The sequence below is a fragment of the Ranitomeya imitator genome, chromosome 4 (genome assembly GCF_032444005.1).
Source record: "Ranitomeya imitator isolate aRanImi1 chromosome 4, aRanImi1.pri, whole genome shotgun sequence".
Lineage (NCBI taxonomy): Eukaryota > Metazoa > Chordata > Amphibia > Anura > Dendrobatidae > Ranitomeya > Ranitomeya imitator.
In genome coordinates, this window is record NC_091285.1 from 79,269,734 (window position 1) to 79,284,069 (window position 14,336).

Genomic DNA, 14,336 nt, shown 5'->3' on the forward strand with positions numbered 1-14,336 from the left:
TTCACAAGAAATACAATGGTGTGCTTGGTTTTAACGTATCTTTATTCTTTCATGAGTTATTTACAAGTTTCCCTTTGTTTACAGCCATTGACATGTCGCAGAGGTTAACACGTGAGGAGCGGATAGAAATTGTGTTGATGTCTGGTGAATGCAGTACCCGGGTCATTGCAGCAGATCTCAATGCAAGACACCCTACACAAGAAAACTATCACCATTCCCATGTTATTTAGGTGTATCCATATAAATGGGCCACCCAAAAAAGTTTGCCTCATCACTGGACATAATGTTGTGTTTAAACTGAGGACCCTGTTCCAATTTTTGTTTTGCCCATTCTGCAAATTCAGCGCGCCAATGTCCGACTTCAGAATGGCCGCCATGGTCACCACCCATCTTGAAAAGTATCCCCCCTCCCATATGTGCCACAAACAGGAAGTTGATATCACCAACCTTTCCCATTTTATTTAGGTGTATTCATATACATGTCCCACCCTGTATAAATAAAGCTGTTAGAGAGGGAATGATAGGGAATTTTTATTTAACGTATACTAGAAAAGTGATTAAATTATTACATTAAATAGTCATTTAGGATTAAAAGCAATGTTGGTTTAGGCCCACCCCTTTAAAAATGAAGTTGCAGTGCCGGAATTGCGGTTTATCGGTGACTGGACCTTAACCAACAAAAAAAATCAAAATGTCTTGAGAAACCCAAAATGATACCAATAAAAAAATGCAGCCGGACATGCAAAAAAACAAGAAAAAAGTTATGGGTTTCCTAATGTAGTGACAATTTTTTTTATTTAATTTACAGATTTCTAAAATGTTTTGAACCATTAAAGGTAAACTGTCATCAGGATCAGGTTTTTTGCTACTCCATCTGTGAGCAGCAAGATGTAGGGGCTGAGACAATAATCCCAGCAATGTATCTCTTACTGCGCTACTTGCTGTAGTTTTTATAAAATCAATTTTATCAGTAGATTATCAGTAAAGGACTAGTAAAACTGCTGCCATGTAGTCCAACCCGGTCCCCATCACTAATTGGCAGCTTTTTATATGTACTGTACAAAGGCAGAAAGCAGCCAGTCAGTGGTGTGGGCCGGGTTATACAGAGCTCAGCATTCAGAGAAATGCTAGATCTGCAGACGAAAAAGTTTTTAATCAAAACTGCAGCAAACAGCCCAATTTGTGATACATTGCTGGAATCAGGGTCTCCGCCCCACATCTTGCTGCTCTCAGATGGGGTATCAAAAACCTGGTGACAGATTTTCCTTGATGGTTCAAAGCAGTTCAGAAATTAAAAAAAAAAAAAAATTGTTTACGTGTATTTATTTTGAAACCCATATCTTTTCTTTCCCATCTGTGATAATTGGTAAAGGCTTGTTTTTTGCATGGTGAACTGTGATTTTTGTTCGTACAATTTTGGATTTCACAAGACAGTTTGACAGTGTTTTTTGTTTGTTTTTTTTGGATGAGGTGCGATCACCGGTAAACTGCAATTCTGACATTTCACTTTAATTTTCCTTTGCTCGGTTTATGTTATTGATTAGTTGATGATAAATTTTCATACATAGTAACATAGTAACATAGTTAGTAAGGCCGAAAAAAGACATTTGTCCATCCAGTTCAGCCTATATTCCATCATAATAAATACCCAGATCTACGTCCTTCTACAGAACCTAATAATTGTATGATACAATATTGTTCTGCTCCAGGAAGACATCCAGGCCTCTCTTGAACCCCTCGACTGAGTTCGCCATCACCACCTCCTCAGGCAAGCAATTCCAGATTCTCACTGCCCTAACAGTAAAGAATCCTCTTCTATGTTGGTGGAAAAACCTTCTCTCCTCCAGACGCAAAGAATGCCCCCTTGTGCCCGTCACCTTCCTTGGTATAAACAGATCCTCAGCGAGATATTTGTATTGTCCCCTTATATACTTATACATGGTTATTAGATCGCCCCTCAGTCGTCTTTTTTCTAGACTAAATAATCCTAATTTCGCTAATCTATCTGGGTATTGTAGTTCTCCCATCCCCTTTATTAATTTTGTTGCCCTCCTTTGTACTCTCTCTAGTTCCATTATATCCTTCCTGAGCACCGGTGCCCAAAACTGGACACAGTACTCCATGTGCGGTCTAACTAGGGATTTGTACAGAGGCAGTATAATGCTCTCATCATGTGTATCCAGACCTCTTTTAATGCACCCCATGATCCTGTTTGCCTTGGCAGCTGCTGCCTGGCACTGGCTGCTCCAGGTAAGTTTATCATTAACTAGGATCCCCAAGTCCTTCTCCCTGTCAGATTTACCCAGTGGTTTCCCGTTCAGTGTGTAATGGTGATATTGATTCCCTCTTCCCATGTGTATAACCTTACATTTATCATTGTTAAACCTCATCTGCCACCTTTCAGCCCAAGTTTCCAACTTATCCAGATCCATCTGTAGCAGAATACTATCTTCTCTTGTATTAACTGCTTTACATAGTTTTGTATCATCTGCAAATATCGATATTTTACTGTGTAAACCTTCTACCAGATCATTAATGAATATGTTGAAGAGAACAGGTCCCAATACTGACCCCTGCGGTACCCCACTGGTCACAGCGACCCAGTTAGAGACTATACCATTTATAACCACCCTCTGCTTTCTATCACTAAGCCAGTTACTAACCCATTTACACACATTTTCCCCCAGACCAAGCATTCTCATTTTGTGTACCAACCTCTTGTGCGGCACGGTATCAAACGCTTTGGAAAAATCGAGATATACCACGTCCAATGACTCACCGTGGTCCAGTCTATAGCTTACCTCTTCATAAAAACTGATTAGATTGGTTTGACAGGAGCGATTTCTCATAAACCCATGCTGATATGGAGTTAAACAGTTATTCTCATTGAGATAATCCAGAATAACATCCCTCAGAAACCCTTCAAATATTTTACCAACAATAGAGGTTAGATCTGATTTTTACAGATGCGGCGATATGAAATGCATTTTTTTTTTCAAATGTCTGTATTTTTGCCTGGTGAAAAAGGGGCAATTCAAATTTTTTATTAATATTTATTTTTATTTCTTTTTTTACATTTGACTTCTTTAGTCACCAGCTAGTAGTTTATTTCTGAAATATTTGAGTATGGCAGTATATAGTTAAAAATAATGATCCATAGGTGGACCAACATGTTGGCAGTGGGGAAGCTCAGAAGCCCCCTGGATGAATATTAATACATCAACATTCTGTAATTGTTCAGGTTCCCATTGCCTCAATCCATTAAATCCCGCTTCCAGAGATTGAATGGGGGATCTAAATGGCAAAACAGCAGCGATCAGAGCAGGTTCTGGTTGCTGCAGTTAGGGGCAGGTGCCAGCTTCATACACAGGCACCCAAGGTTAATGGCTGACGATAAGAAGCGTTGTATCTAGTGAAAGAGTCCGCATATCAGTGCACACAGATACAATAACGATTCTCATTCATCCACCAGGGACGCCTACAAATGCCACAGGAGAGGCTCAGTGTGGACGTCCTGCCTGCTCCTCAGTCACAGCTGCACATTTTCTGTATTCAGATCATTACCTAGCTTATGGTTAGGGATGTTAGGACAAGTTAGACCTGTTCACCGAGCTCTAATAGTAATTACTAGTCACATTGTAGTAGGGTGACATCTACAAAGAGCGCTCCGTCTTGTGTTGTGTGAGACGCGGTGGAGCAGTGTTCCCAGACATGCACAGGATTGGCGGCGAGCTCCTACAATGCCCTAATAATGGCTTGGGAGCAGAGATGCTCGCACACTTTCTGCTGTAAGTAAAGTCTATTCACATGTCCTCTTTTCATGTATGAGAGAGATCTGTTCTTTGGGAGTTTTTTTTAATGGGTAGTACAAGTTACGGGCTGACTCCAGTCCATGGGCCAGAGGCTATTGATCACCTATAGCTGCTTTCACACATTGCTTTTTGTACACCAACCATCCACAAAAAACAAGAGACATGTCTGCGTTTGGCCCAAGTCACACTTGCCAATGAGTGAGTGCAGCATTATGTGAATGGACGGTACAAGGATACCATGAGTGTCGCTCCCCTGTGCTGTCCAGTACAAACATAGACCTGTGTATTCAGGCAGGCCAATTATGGACCGCAGTGCACGGACAGGCTGCTGTTCTCCTGACCCAGGCATGACAGCCTCTTAGAAATATATGGCCAGATCATGCATTGTGGTCTGTGATCGGAGCGAGATCCACAATGTCTATAATGAGCATTAAGCATCATTCAGACATCAATGCTTTTCACGTACACAATGAAATAGCACTGGTGTAATCAGTGCTTTGGGTCAGTGTGTCATCAGCATTTAATTTATCAGATAAAGAAATAAATTACAAATGATCTTCGTTCCATCGATTGCACACTGATGCCATCCGAGTGCTGTACGCGACTTAGATTGGTACTTTACATCCGTGTCGCAGGTAAAAATCGTATGTCTCCTTGAGTTTTGCATGCCAACAAGGTCCATGAAAATACATGGACATGTGATCAGCCCCATAGAGTATAATGGGGGTACATGTGGTATACATGAAAAACCCGGAACACATATGTGGAACACTGACGTCTAAATGGGGCCTTTGTCACGTAGTGACAACCCACTACCTGATCCCTCGAACTAGGGGCGCCCCAGGCTATCCCTGTCCCCCGGACGGTGGAGATGCCGAGGTCTCATACCTTGTTATGCTCCTAACTCATCCTTATCTGTTCCCTTCCCCACCCAGGGAGGTGTGAGGCCGAAGTGTATCGGCAAACACTAACCAGACAGGTAAAAGAAAACTACAATCATACAAACACACTCACAAAACAACATAGTGGGACACAGAGGAGAAATAGGAAGGAAGAAACCAAATGGGAGAGGAAAAGAATAAACATTCAAACCACTACAATGAAAAAGGATATTTAACAAAGTTCTCCTCCTGTACTAACGTCTGTGCTCAGGAGTTAACTTTGAGATTTCAGATCTTAGTTAAAATTTGGCTTTTGAGAACTGCAAAAAAGGCTCTGCATTATACCCAGAGCAACCAGTGTGTTTCCTATTACTCAGTTGCCCTGTTTGACTTGCAACACTCTTGCCATGATATTTTGTCTTTATTTTTCCCACGTTTTTAAAACCCATAAACTGCAAATCTGCTATTGTCTTGATAGTTTTCAATTTATGCCAAATTCCCATCTGCTTAAAAAAAAAAAAATCTGTTATCTTCAACCAAATGTCACCATTCCAACCATGAAGTATAGGATTTTGTTATAATAACTTCTTTGTCTGACTGACTGACTTACTGACCGATCTACTGTTAGAACCACAATAGTAACACCTATGGGATAATGTAAAAGTTTGGATAATACTAAAATATATAATATTATATTAAAAACACCCGGTGTACTAAAAAGAGAGTGAGTAAACTAATACTCGTAAAGTGAAAAGAACCAACACCATGGAAGACCATCAAATTCCAGGCAAAAATAATATTAATTAAAATGCCTTTATTAATACAAATCGCAATAGGAATAATACACTAAAAGTGTGCACACAACATGACAAAAATAGGCAAAAATGATGAACTTAAAAACAAAAGCATAGTATGACCAAAGGGTAACTCACTCCTGCCAGACCAACAATTTGATAATTAATATAATGAAAAAGCAAAAATGTAAATGGCAAAAAGATCAAAGTTGTGCAGAAAGTGCCATATTAGAGAGAAAATACAATCATATAACTGATGATCTCCACACAGGAGTAAAGTGCAAGGTAGCAAACATGAATAGTCAAATTGGAGAGAATAAAAAATAATAATAAAGTGCCAATGTCTTTATGACTTATATATGATCATGAATATCAAGAGGAAATAAGGTGCAAAGTGCCAGAAGTACAGATATAATTATATTTAAAAAAAATAAAAAAAACTAGATGGTAGCCCGATTCTAACGCATCGGGTATTCTAGAATATGTATGTAGTTTATTTATGAAGATTTTAGAATAATACATTGAATACACAGGATTCGGCCGGTCGTGACCAATTAGCGAAGCGTGGTTCAAATCCCGCGGCCGGACTGCGCCTGTCGTTGATTGTTCGTGGCCGGCCACGTAGTATATTGCACAGCCACGTAGTATATAGCACAGCCCACGGAGTATATAACAGCCCACGTAGCATATAACACAGCCACGTAGTATATAGCAGCCCACGCACACAGTATATAACACAGGCCACGTAGTATATAACACAGGCCACGTATTGTATAACACAGGCCACGTATTGTATAACACAGGCCACGTAGTGTATAACACAGCCCACGTAGTGTATAACACAGGCCACATAGTGTATAACACAGCCCACGTAGTGTATAGCACAGCCCACGTAGTATATTGCACAGCCACGTAGTATATTGCACAGCCGCATAGTATATAGCACAGCCCACGGAGTATATAGCACAGCCATGTAGTATATAACAGCCCAGGGAGTATATAGCACAGCCACATAGTATATAGCACAGCCCACGGAGTGTATAACAGCCCACGTAGCATATAACACAGCCACGTAGTATATAGCAGCCCACGCACACAGTATATAACACAGGCCACGTAGTGTATAGCACAGCCCACGTAGTATATTGCACAGCCCACGTAGTACATTGCCCAGCCCACGTAGTACATTGCCCAGCCCGCGTAGTACATTGCCCAGCCCGCGTAGTACATTGCCCAGCCCGCGTAGTATATTGCCCAGCCCACGTAGTATATTGCACAGCCCACATAGTATATAGCAATGTGGGCATCATATCCCTGTTTAAAAAAAAGAATTCAAATAAAAAATTGTTATATACTCACCTTCCGTTGGCCCCCGGATTGAAGCAGTTACCGACGCTCCTCGTGCGCTCCGGTCTGAAGAGTGCATTGTGGTCTCGCAAGATGATGATGTAGCGGTCTCGCGAGACTGCTACGTCATCATCTCGCGAGATCGCAATGCATGTAACGGTCACCGGAGTGTCGCGAGGAGCGGGAAAGGCCTGTTCTGGATCCAAGGGGCCGACGGACGGTGAGTATATAACGATTTTTAATATTTTTAAATTATTTTTAACATTAGATCTTTTTACTATTGATGCTGCATAGGCAGCATCAATAGTAAAAAGTTGGTCACACAGGGTTAATAGCAGAGTTAACGGAGTGCGTTACACAGCGGCATAACGCGGTCCATTAGCGCTGCCATTAACCCTGTGTGAGCGCTGACTGGAGGGGAGTATGGAGCGGGCACTGACTGCAGGGAGTAAGGAGCGGCCATTTTGCCACCGGACTGTGCCTGTCGCTGATTGGTCGCGGCAAAACAGCCATGACCAATCAGCGACTTGGGATTTCCGTTACAGACAGAAAGACGGAACTGACCCTTAGACAATTATATAGTAGATGAGTTAGCAGGATGGCTATACCTTTTAAGGTCTGCGGTGTGCGCACTCCGATCTACTGTGTGGATGGCGGATCTGTAAGCTTTTGTTAGGCCACTGGCTGCCATGGTGGTCCGCCAGTACCCTGTGATCATGTTGTGGTGCATGGAAGGGCTGGAATAGGTAGCAGTCACATTTTGTCACATTTTGTCAAGCTCTTTAGTTTAACCCCTCAGATGCATTAGCTAGTCTGGAAATTGTGTTCTGCACATGTACCGTGAAACTCTTACGAGCCTGTGTTTTGGTTGGAGCTTCTAGGCAAGGCAATCTGTGACTTGTAATTACAGTCGTGTTCAAAAGTTTACATATCCCGGCAGAATTTTTTCTTTCTTTGTCTTTTATCAAAGAATATGAATGATAACACCAAAACGTTTTTTCCACTCATGGTTAGTAGTTGGGTGTGCACCCATTTATTGTCAAACTACTGTGTTTTCTCTTTTTAAATCATAATGACAACCCAAAATATCCAAATGACCCTGATCAAAAGATCACATTCCCCATTTCTTAATACCGTGTATTGCCCCCTCTAACATTAATGACAGCTTGAGGTCTCTTGTGGTAGTTGTAGATGAGGTTCTCTGTTTTCTTAGATGGTAACGCTGCCCACTCTTCTTGGCAAAAAGCCTCCAGTTCCTGTAAATTCCTGGGCTGTCTAGCATGAACTGCGCACTTGAGATCTCCCCAGAGTGGCTCAATGATATTGAGGTCAAGAGACTGAGATGGCCACTGAAGAACTTTCACCTTGTTCTGCTGTAGCCAATGACAGGTCGACTTGGCCTTGTGTTTTGGATCGTTGTCATGTTGGAACATCCAAGTACGTCCCATGCGCATCTTCCAGGCTGATGAGTGCATATTTGCTGATAATGTGCTGCATTAATCTCTTTCAACTTTGACCAAGTTTCCTGTGCCTTTGTAGCTCACACATCCCAAAAACCTCAGTGATCCACCTCTGTGCTTTACAGTAGGCATGGTGTTCCATTCATCATAGGCCTTGTTGACCTCTCCAAATGTAACGTTTATGGTTGTGGCCAAAAAGTTCAATTTTGGTCTCATCACTCCAAATTGCCTTATCCAGAAGTTTTGAGGCTTGTCTGTGCTGTTTTGAGTATTGTAGGCCAGATACTTTGTGGCATTTGCGCAGTAATGGCTTTTTTCTGGCTATTGAACCATGCAGCCCATTTTTCTTCAAGTGCCTCCTTATTGCGCATCTTGAAACTGCCACACTGCTAGTTTTCAAAGAGTCCTGTATTTCAGCTGATGTTATTTGTGGGTTTTCTTTGCATTACAAACAGTTTTACTGGCAGTTGTAGATGACAATTTTATTGGTCCACCTGACCGTTGTTTGTTTTTACAGAGCCCCTGATTTTCCATTTATTAAGCACAGTTTGAATGCTGCTGACTGGCATGATCAATTCCTTGAATATCTTTTTGTATCCCTTTCCTGTTTTATACAATTCAACTACCTTTTCCCATAGATCCGTTGACAATTCTTTTGCTTTCCCCATGACTCACAATTCAGAATTGTCAGTGGCTGGATGAAAGATGCAAGAGTCTGTCTGGATCCCAGAACCTCACTCAGCTTTTATGCACACACACTGATTACAAGCAAACAGGTCACAGGTTACCTTTAGTATCCATTCAAACCCATTTGTGTCAACTTCGGTGCATGTTATCAGGCCAAAATCACCAGGGTATGTGAACTTTTGATTAGGGTCATTTGGATGTTTTGGGCTGTCATTATGATTTAAAAAGAGAAAACACAGTAGTTTGATAATAAATGGCTTCACTAACCATGAGTGGAGAAACAGTTTTGCTGTTATCATTCATATTCTCTGAAAAAAGGCCAAGAAAGCACAAATTCTGCTGGGGTATGCAAACTTTTGAGTACAACTGTACGTTATGATTTGATGGTTTTAATTATACACAAAATGGAAAATCAAGGAGGTTTTGGCTAAAACATTGGCCCATATTCATCCAGCAGAATTATATAAACCGTACAACTAGGTCCTGCAGTTACGTTTTAAAGCCGTTGTCTCATCAGAAACTATCTAGAAAAGTCAGCAAAGTCATCTCCCTACTGTGGCTGTATGGAAAATACAGTTATTACTGACAGCGATTCAGATGAATAGTCATCCATGTGGTACAAGGACTGTTATACAGGGCGATTCACTCACTACTTTACCCCGAAAAATTGCTGTAACTTCTATAAAAAAAAAAAAAAAAAAAAAAGTCAGTGGACCGAACTGAAATCTGGACTGAACATACTTTGGTCAATGAGAAGTGAGAGTGTAATGAACCTCAGTGACAGGGATGAGAAACATCCTCGTGCCGGGTGGTCTCGCCGACTTGTCGCCCATCCAGTCGTTTCCACTATGAGATAAACTTGCTGCTCGCCTTTCTGCGTGTTGGTAGTTTGTCTGGTGCTTGCATTTCACTCATGCTGAATTCCTTTGTCATTTGTTGACAAAGGACTGTGGCCACTAAGATCGCCTGATTTAACCCCTTCACAACCATGGTATTTTCTGTTTTCGTTTTTTGTTTCCCTTTTTCCCCAGAACCATACCTTTTTTTTTTCATTTTTCCGTCAATATGGCCAAGTGAGGGCTTGTTTTTTTACAGCACGATTTGTACTTTTGAATGACATCACTGATTTTACTATGTATTGTACTTTTATTGCAATGTTGCTGAGAACAAAAAAAACAAATCTGGTGTTTTGATTTTTTTCTCCTTACACCGTTTACCAATCAGATTAATTGTTCTTATATTTTGATAGATCGGGCAATTCTGAACACAGCGATACCAAATATGTGTATTTTTTAAAAAATTTTGTCATGGTTTTATGTTGAATGGAAAGGAGGGTGATTTTAACTTTTTATATATTTTTTTTTTTTTTTTTCATTTTTTTAATACTTTGCTACTGGCTTCAGTAGTCCCCTTAGGAGACTTGCAACTCCGATCCTGTGCTACATATAGCAGGACTTCAGCTTCTGCCCTGCTATGTGTAGCAGAAATGTTCATCTGCTATGAACTCTGGCAACGGGCTGGTGTTCATAGCAGATCAGCAATGATAAACATGGGGGATCTTCTGCAGACCCCTGTTGTCATGTCAACCTATCAACGCCCCACGATCATGTAACATGGACGCATGCTAAATGCCACTGTCAAAGATTAATCAAATCAGCAGTCTTCTGTCAGAAAAGATGCGGGTTCAGCTCAGGAGCCCGCATCAAAGGGGGATACACAACCTATGATGTAACAATACATCATAGGACAAGGGCTTAACACCACCGGATTTTGTTTCCTTTTGGGCCATTTGAAAGGTTGGGTGTACAGTAACAATCCACAAACATTACAGGCACTACAAGAGAACATACAGCGAGAAATTCAGGCTATGACCCCAGACGTCTTGCAGAATCCATGCAACATGGAACGGCGCATACAGGCATGCTTGGATGTGAACAGTGGACATTTTCAACACCTGCTTTAAAACGTCACTTTCTCATGAACCAAGGTATGTGCAGTCCAAACTTCAGTGAGTTACAGCAATATTTCCGGGAAGAGTAAAGAGTCAATTGCAGTGTAGTAACAATATGCACGAAGGGGGTCTTCTAATATTGGTGCCTGATTTTATGCTATTTTGCTTCTTCTTTTTTGTGGAAAAAGTATCATTTCAGAGCGAGAGAGGTTCAGGTGCTGTAAAGAAAGCTTCAGGGCACCTAAAAAAGTAAGGCAAGTGTGCCTAGGAATCCGTGTTCAAAGGAAACCATGATTTTTGCTATATGCAGCAATTCGAAAGTATTAGACCATCACAGATTCACTAAGTAGTAAGATACAGCGTCCAAGTCTCAGGTGAAAAAGAAAAACAAAATTTATTCTGCCATATAAAAGGTAACAACGTTTCGATCTATCAAAAAGGTCTTTATGAAGTATCACAAGTTCAAGTCCCCAGACAGGACTAACAAATAAAGCGATCAAAACATTTTTTTTAAAGATGTTAAAAAGGATAATTATAACCATTCCCTTCTTTCCTTGAATGTAAAATTAAGATAATAAAAAAAAAACAAAAAAAATTACTTATGTGGTATTGCTATGTCCATGAAAGCATGATCTATGAAAATGTAAAATTAACCCGATCGGATGTTGGTAAGTGTATACACACAAGTGTGTATATAATATTGTATAATATACAATCACATTATCTCTTATAAGCTACTAGATGGTGGCCCGATTTTAACGCATCGGGTATTCTAGAATATGTATGTAGTTTATTTATGAAGATTTCAGAATAATGCAATGAATACACAGGATTCGGCCGGCCAGGCGCGACTAATTAGCGAAGTGTGGTTCACGTAGTATATGGCACAGCCCACGCAGTATATAGCACAGCCCACGCAGTATATAACACAGCCCACGCAGTATATAACACAGCCCACGCAGTATATAACACAGCCCACGCAGTATATAACACAGCCCACGCAGTATATAACACAGCCCACGCAGTATATAACACAGCCCACGTAGTATATAACAGCCCGCGCAGTATGTAACACAGCCCACGTAATATATAACAAAGCCCACGTAGTTTATAGCAATGTGGGCACCATATCCCTGTTAAAAAAAAAAAAAAAGAATTAAAATAAAAAAGTGTTATACTCACCTTCCGGCAGCCCCCGGATCCAGCGCAGGCCTTTAGCGATGCTCCGTTCCCAGTAATACCTTGCGGCAATAACACGTGATGACGTAGCGGTCTCGCGAGACCGCGACGTCATCTCCAGCCATTGCCGCAATGCATTCTTGGGACCGAAGTGTCACAAGGACCGGGAAAGGCTGGCGCGGAAGGTGAGAATATAATGTTTTGGGTTTTTTTATTATTATTTTTAGCATATGTTTTTACTATTGATGCTGCATAGGCAGCATCAATAGTAAAAAGTTGGGCACACTTACAGAGTTAATGGCAGCGTTAACGGACTGCGTTACACCGCGGTGTAATGCAGTCCTAAAACGCTATGTGGGCGCTGACCAGCCGGCCGCGACCAATCAGCGACCCGGGATTTCCGTTACAGAGAAACAGACAAACAGACAGAAGTACCCTTTAGACAATTATATATATATAGATGTATAAGTATACACATAACGGTAACTTGCCTTTGATCCGACAATAACTTGCTCATTTCCTTGACTTGGCTAGATGTTCTGAAAAAGTTTTTTTTCTTTGTCAGGGGAAAGAGTTCTGTGACTAACAAATATTGTGATTATTCACTTTTGTTGTCTTTGCTGCTCTTGGTGTTTCATCTTTTTATAACCACTACTTAAGTTTCTCCTGTCTTGATTGATGGCCTCCTTCACTTGCGTTGCTACTTCTTTGGGCCAAGTATTAAGAGTACCCCTGAACTCCACATCTTTGACCTCTGAATCTTTTGAAATAATAAGGAATCTGGTCTTAAAGGTGCAACATGCCGTAGAGAGCTGTTGGTAGAATGAGCACATTTGCCTGATTGGCCCATATATCTGAATTCATGTGATTTTTATATATGCAGACAGGCTCCATTTGGCAGTAGAAAAGGATGGACGATCCTTATGCTGCGGGAGAGTCAGGTGGAACCATATACATTAGAATCGTTGGCTAAAATCAATGGGTTCAGACCAGCTATATTTAATCTATATGGGGGCCTTAAAATGTTTTAATAGTCAAATAACCAAATTCTTATGGGTCAATCGTAATTTCTATAAGGTTAATGCAATTTCTAAATGTTAAAACCTTTTTAATTAATACTGAACCTTCACCCTTCAGTCATAGTAATTGTTTTGTCCTGTCACTGTCCAAATACTTCTGGAGCCACCTTGATCTGTGATGCCTATGGACCAAACAGAACTAATTTGTCCACATCCAAAACTGAATTTCAGCGTAGTATATTATCAGGGTGATATTTGAGTAAAGTGTTTTTTCTCTGTGTATTTCCTATTGTATCGCTTGTTTCCGATTAGTATGTGAAATGATGGCCTTGCCCTTTATTTACAGATAACTCTCTTCACTGTTCTTAGGAGGAAAAAGAAGTGCGTTCGGTACTTACAAGGAGAAGGACGCTGTGGCAGCCCAATTTCTTCCGATGGAAGTGCTGTAGACTCTCCGTCCTCCTCTCCAGTGACTGCATTCCAGTGCATAGCAAGTTCTGCTTATTCTTCTTGCACGCTTACTAGCCCAGCTGATTCTGCACAAAGTGAGCATCGCTGTTCTCTGCCTGCTTCTATTAAGGCCATATCTGCAACGGTAACAGGACATATAACCACAGCCTCATGTCATCCAACTGGTGCCCCCGAAGAGTCCTCAGCAAGAGTCAGTCCCACGTAACATTCTGATGGTCTCGTCCCTTTCTTCGCCGTTGGCTATGCTGCATTGGACACTTTTGTGAACCTATATATGATATGATAAGACTGTCTGACGACAGAGGACCAGAACAACATTTTGTCCACCATCATCTGAATCAAAACTGAAGGACAATGCTTCATTTTTCTCATTTATACTTATTTTTTTATTCTGCCATTGAACTTGATTAGCTAACTTTTAAGAAATCCTTTTTTATTTTAATGACAGGACAATCTTTTAGCTCTTGTATTTTAATTTCCAAAAGTATCCATTTTACAGTATTGTTTACAAATGTCTGTCCAGCAGGATTTATTAAAAAAATAGCACTTGAAGTCCATAATGTATTGGTCTGTTGGATCCTGGATGGTGCCCCTGCATCACAAGCATAAAATGGTACCAGGATCTTGCACTTGGTTTTGCTGCAACTTTGTTAGGTGTCATTGGTTAAAATTGTTCATCGCTTGTGTTCAGCAAGATCCATGCCAAGACCACAGGACAGAGTCTACATTTACTAA

At 40.9% G+C, this 14,336-nt stretch overlaps 1 protein-coding gene across 13 annotated transcripts in view; it reads left to right on the forward strand.

Annotated features, from left to right (window-relative positions):
• Positions 1 to 14,153, forward strand: part of TCF7 (transcription factor 7) — a 229,028-nt gene extending 214,875 nt beyond the window's left edge. For 5 of the 13 annotated variants that reach the window (XM_069763838.1, XM_069763834.1, XM_069763828.1 and 2 more), the window contains one exon: positions 13,500 to 14,153. In XM_069763838.1, coding sequence (XP_069619939.1) covers positions 13,500 to 13,579 — 80 coding nt within the window. In that variant the 3' untranslated portion in view covers positions 13,580 to 14,153. Of the gene's footprint in view, positions 1 to 10,812; positions 10,969 to 13,476 lie in introns of all 13 variants that reach the window. The other 8 variants (XM_069763837.1, XM_069763827.1, XM_069763831.1 and 5 more) reach the window with 5 other exon arrangements.
• Positions 14,154 to 14,336: the final 183 nt, after the last annotated feature.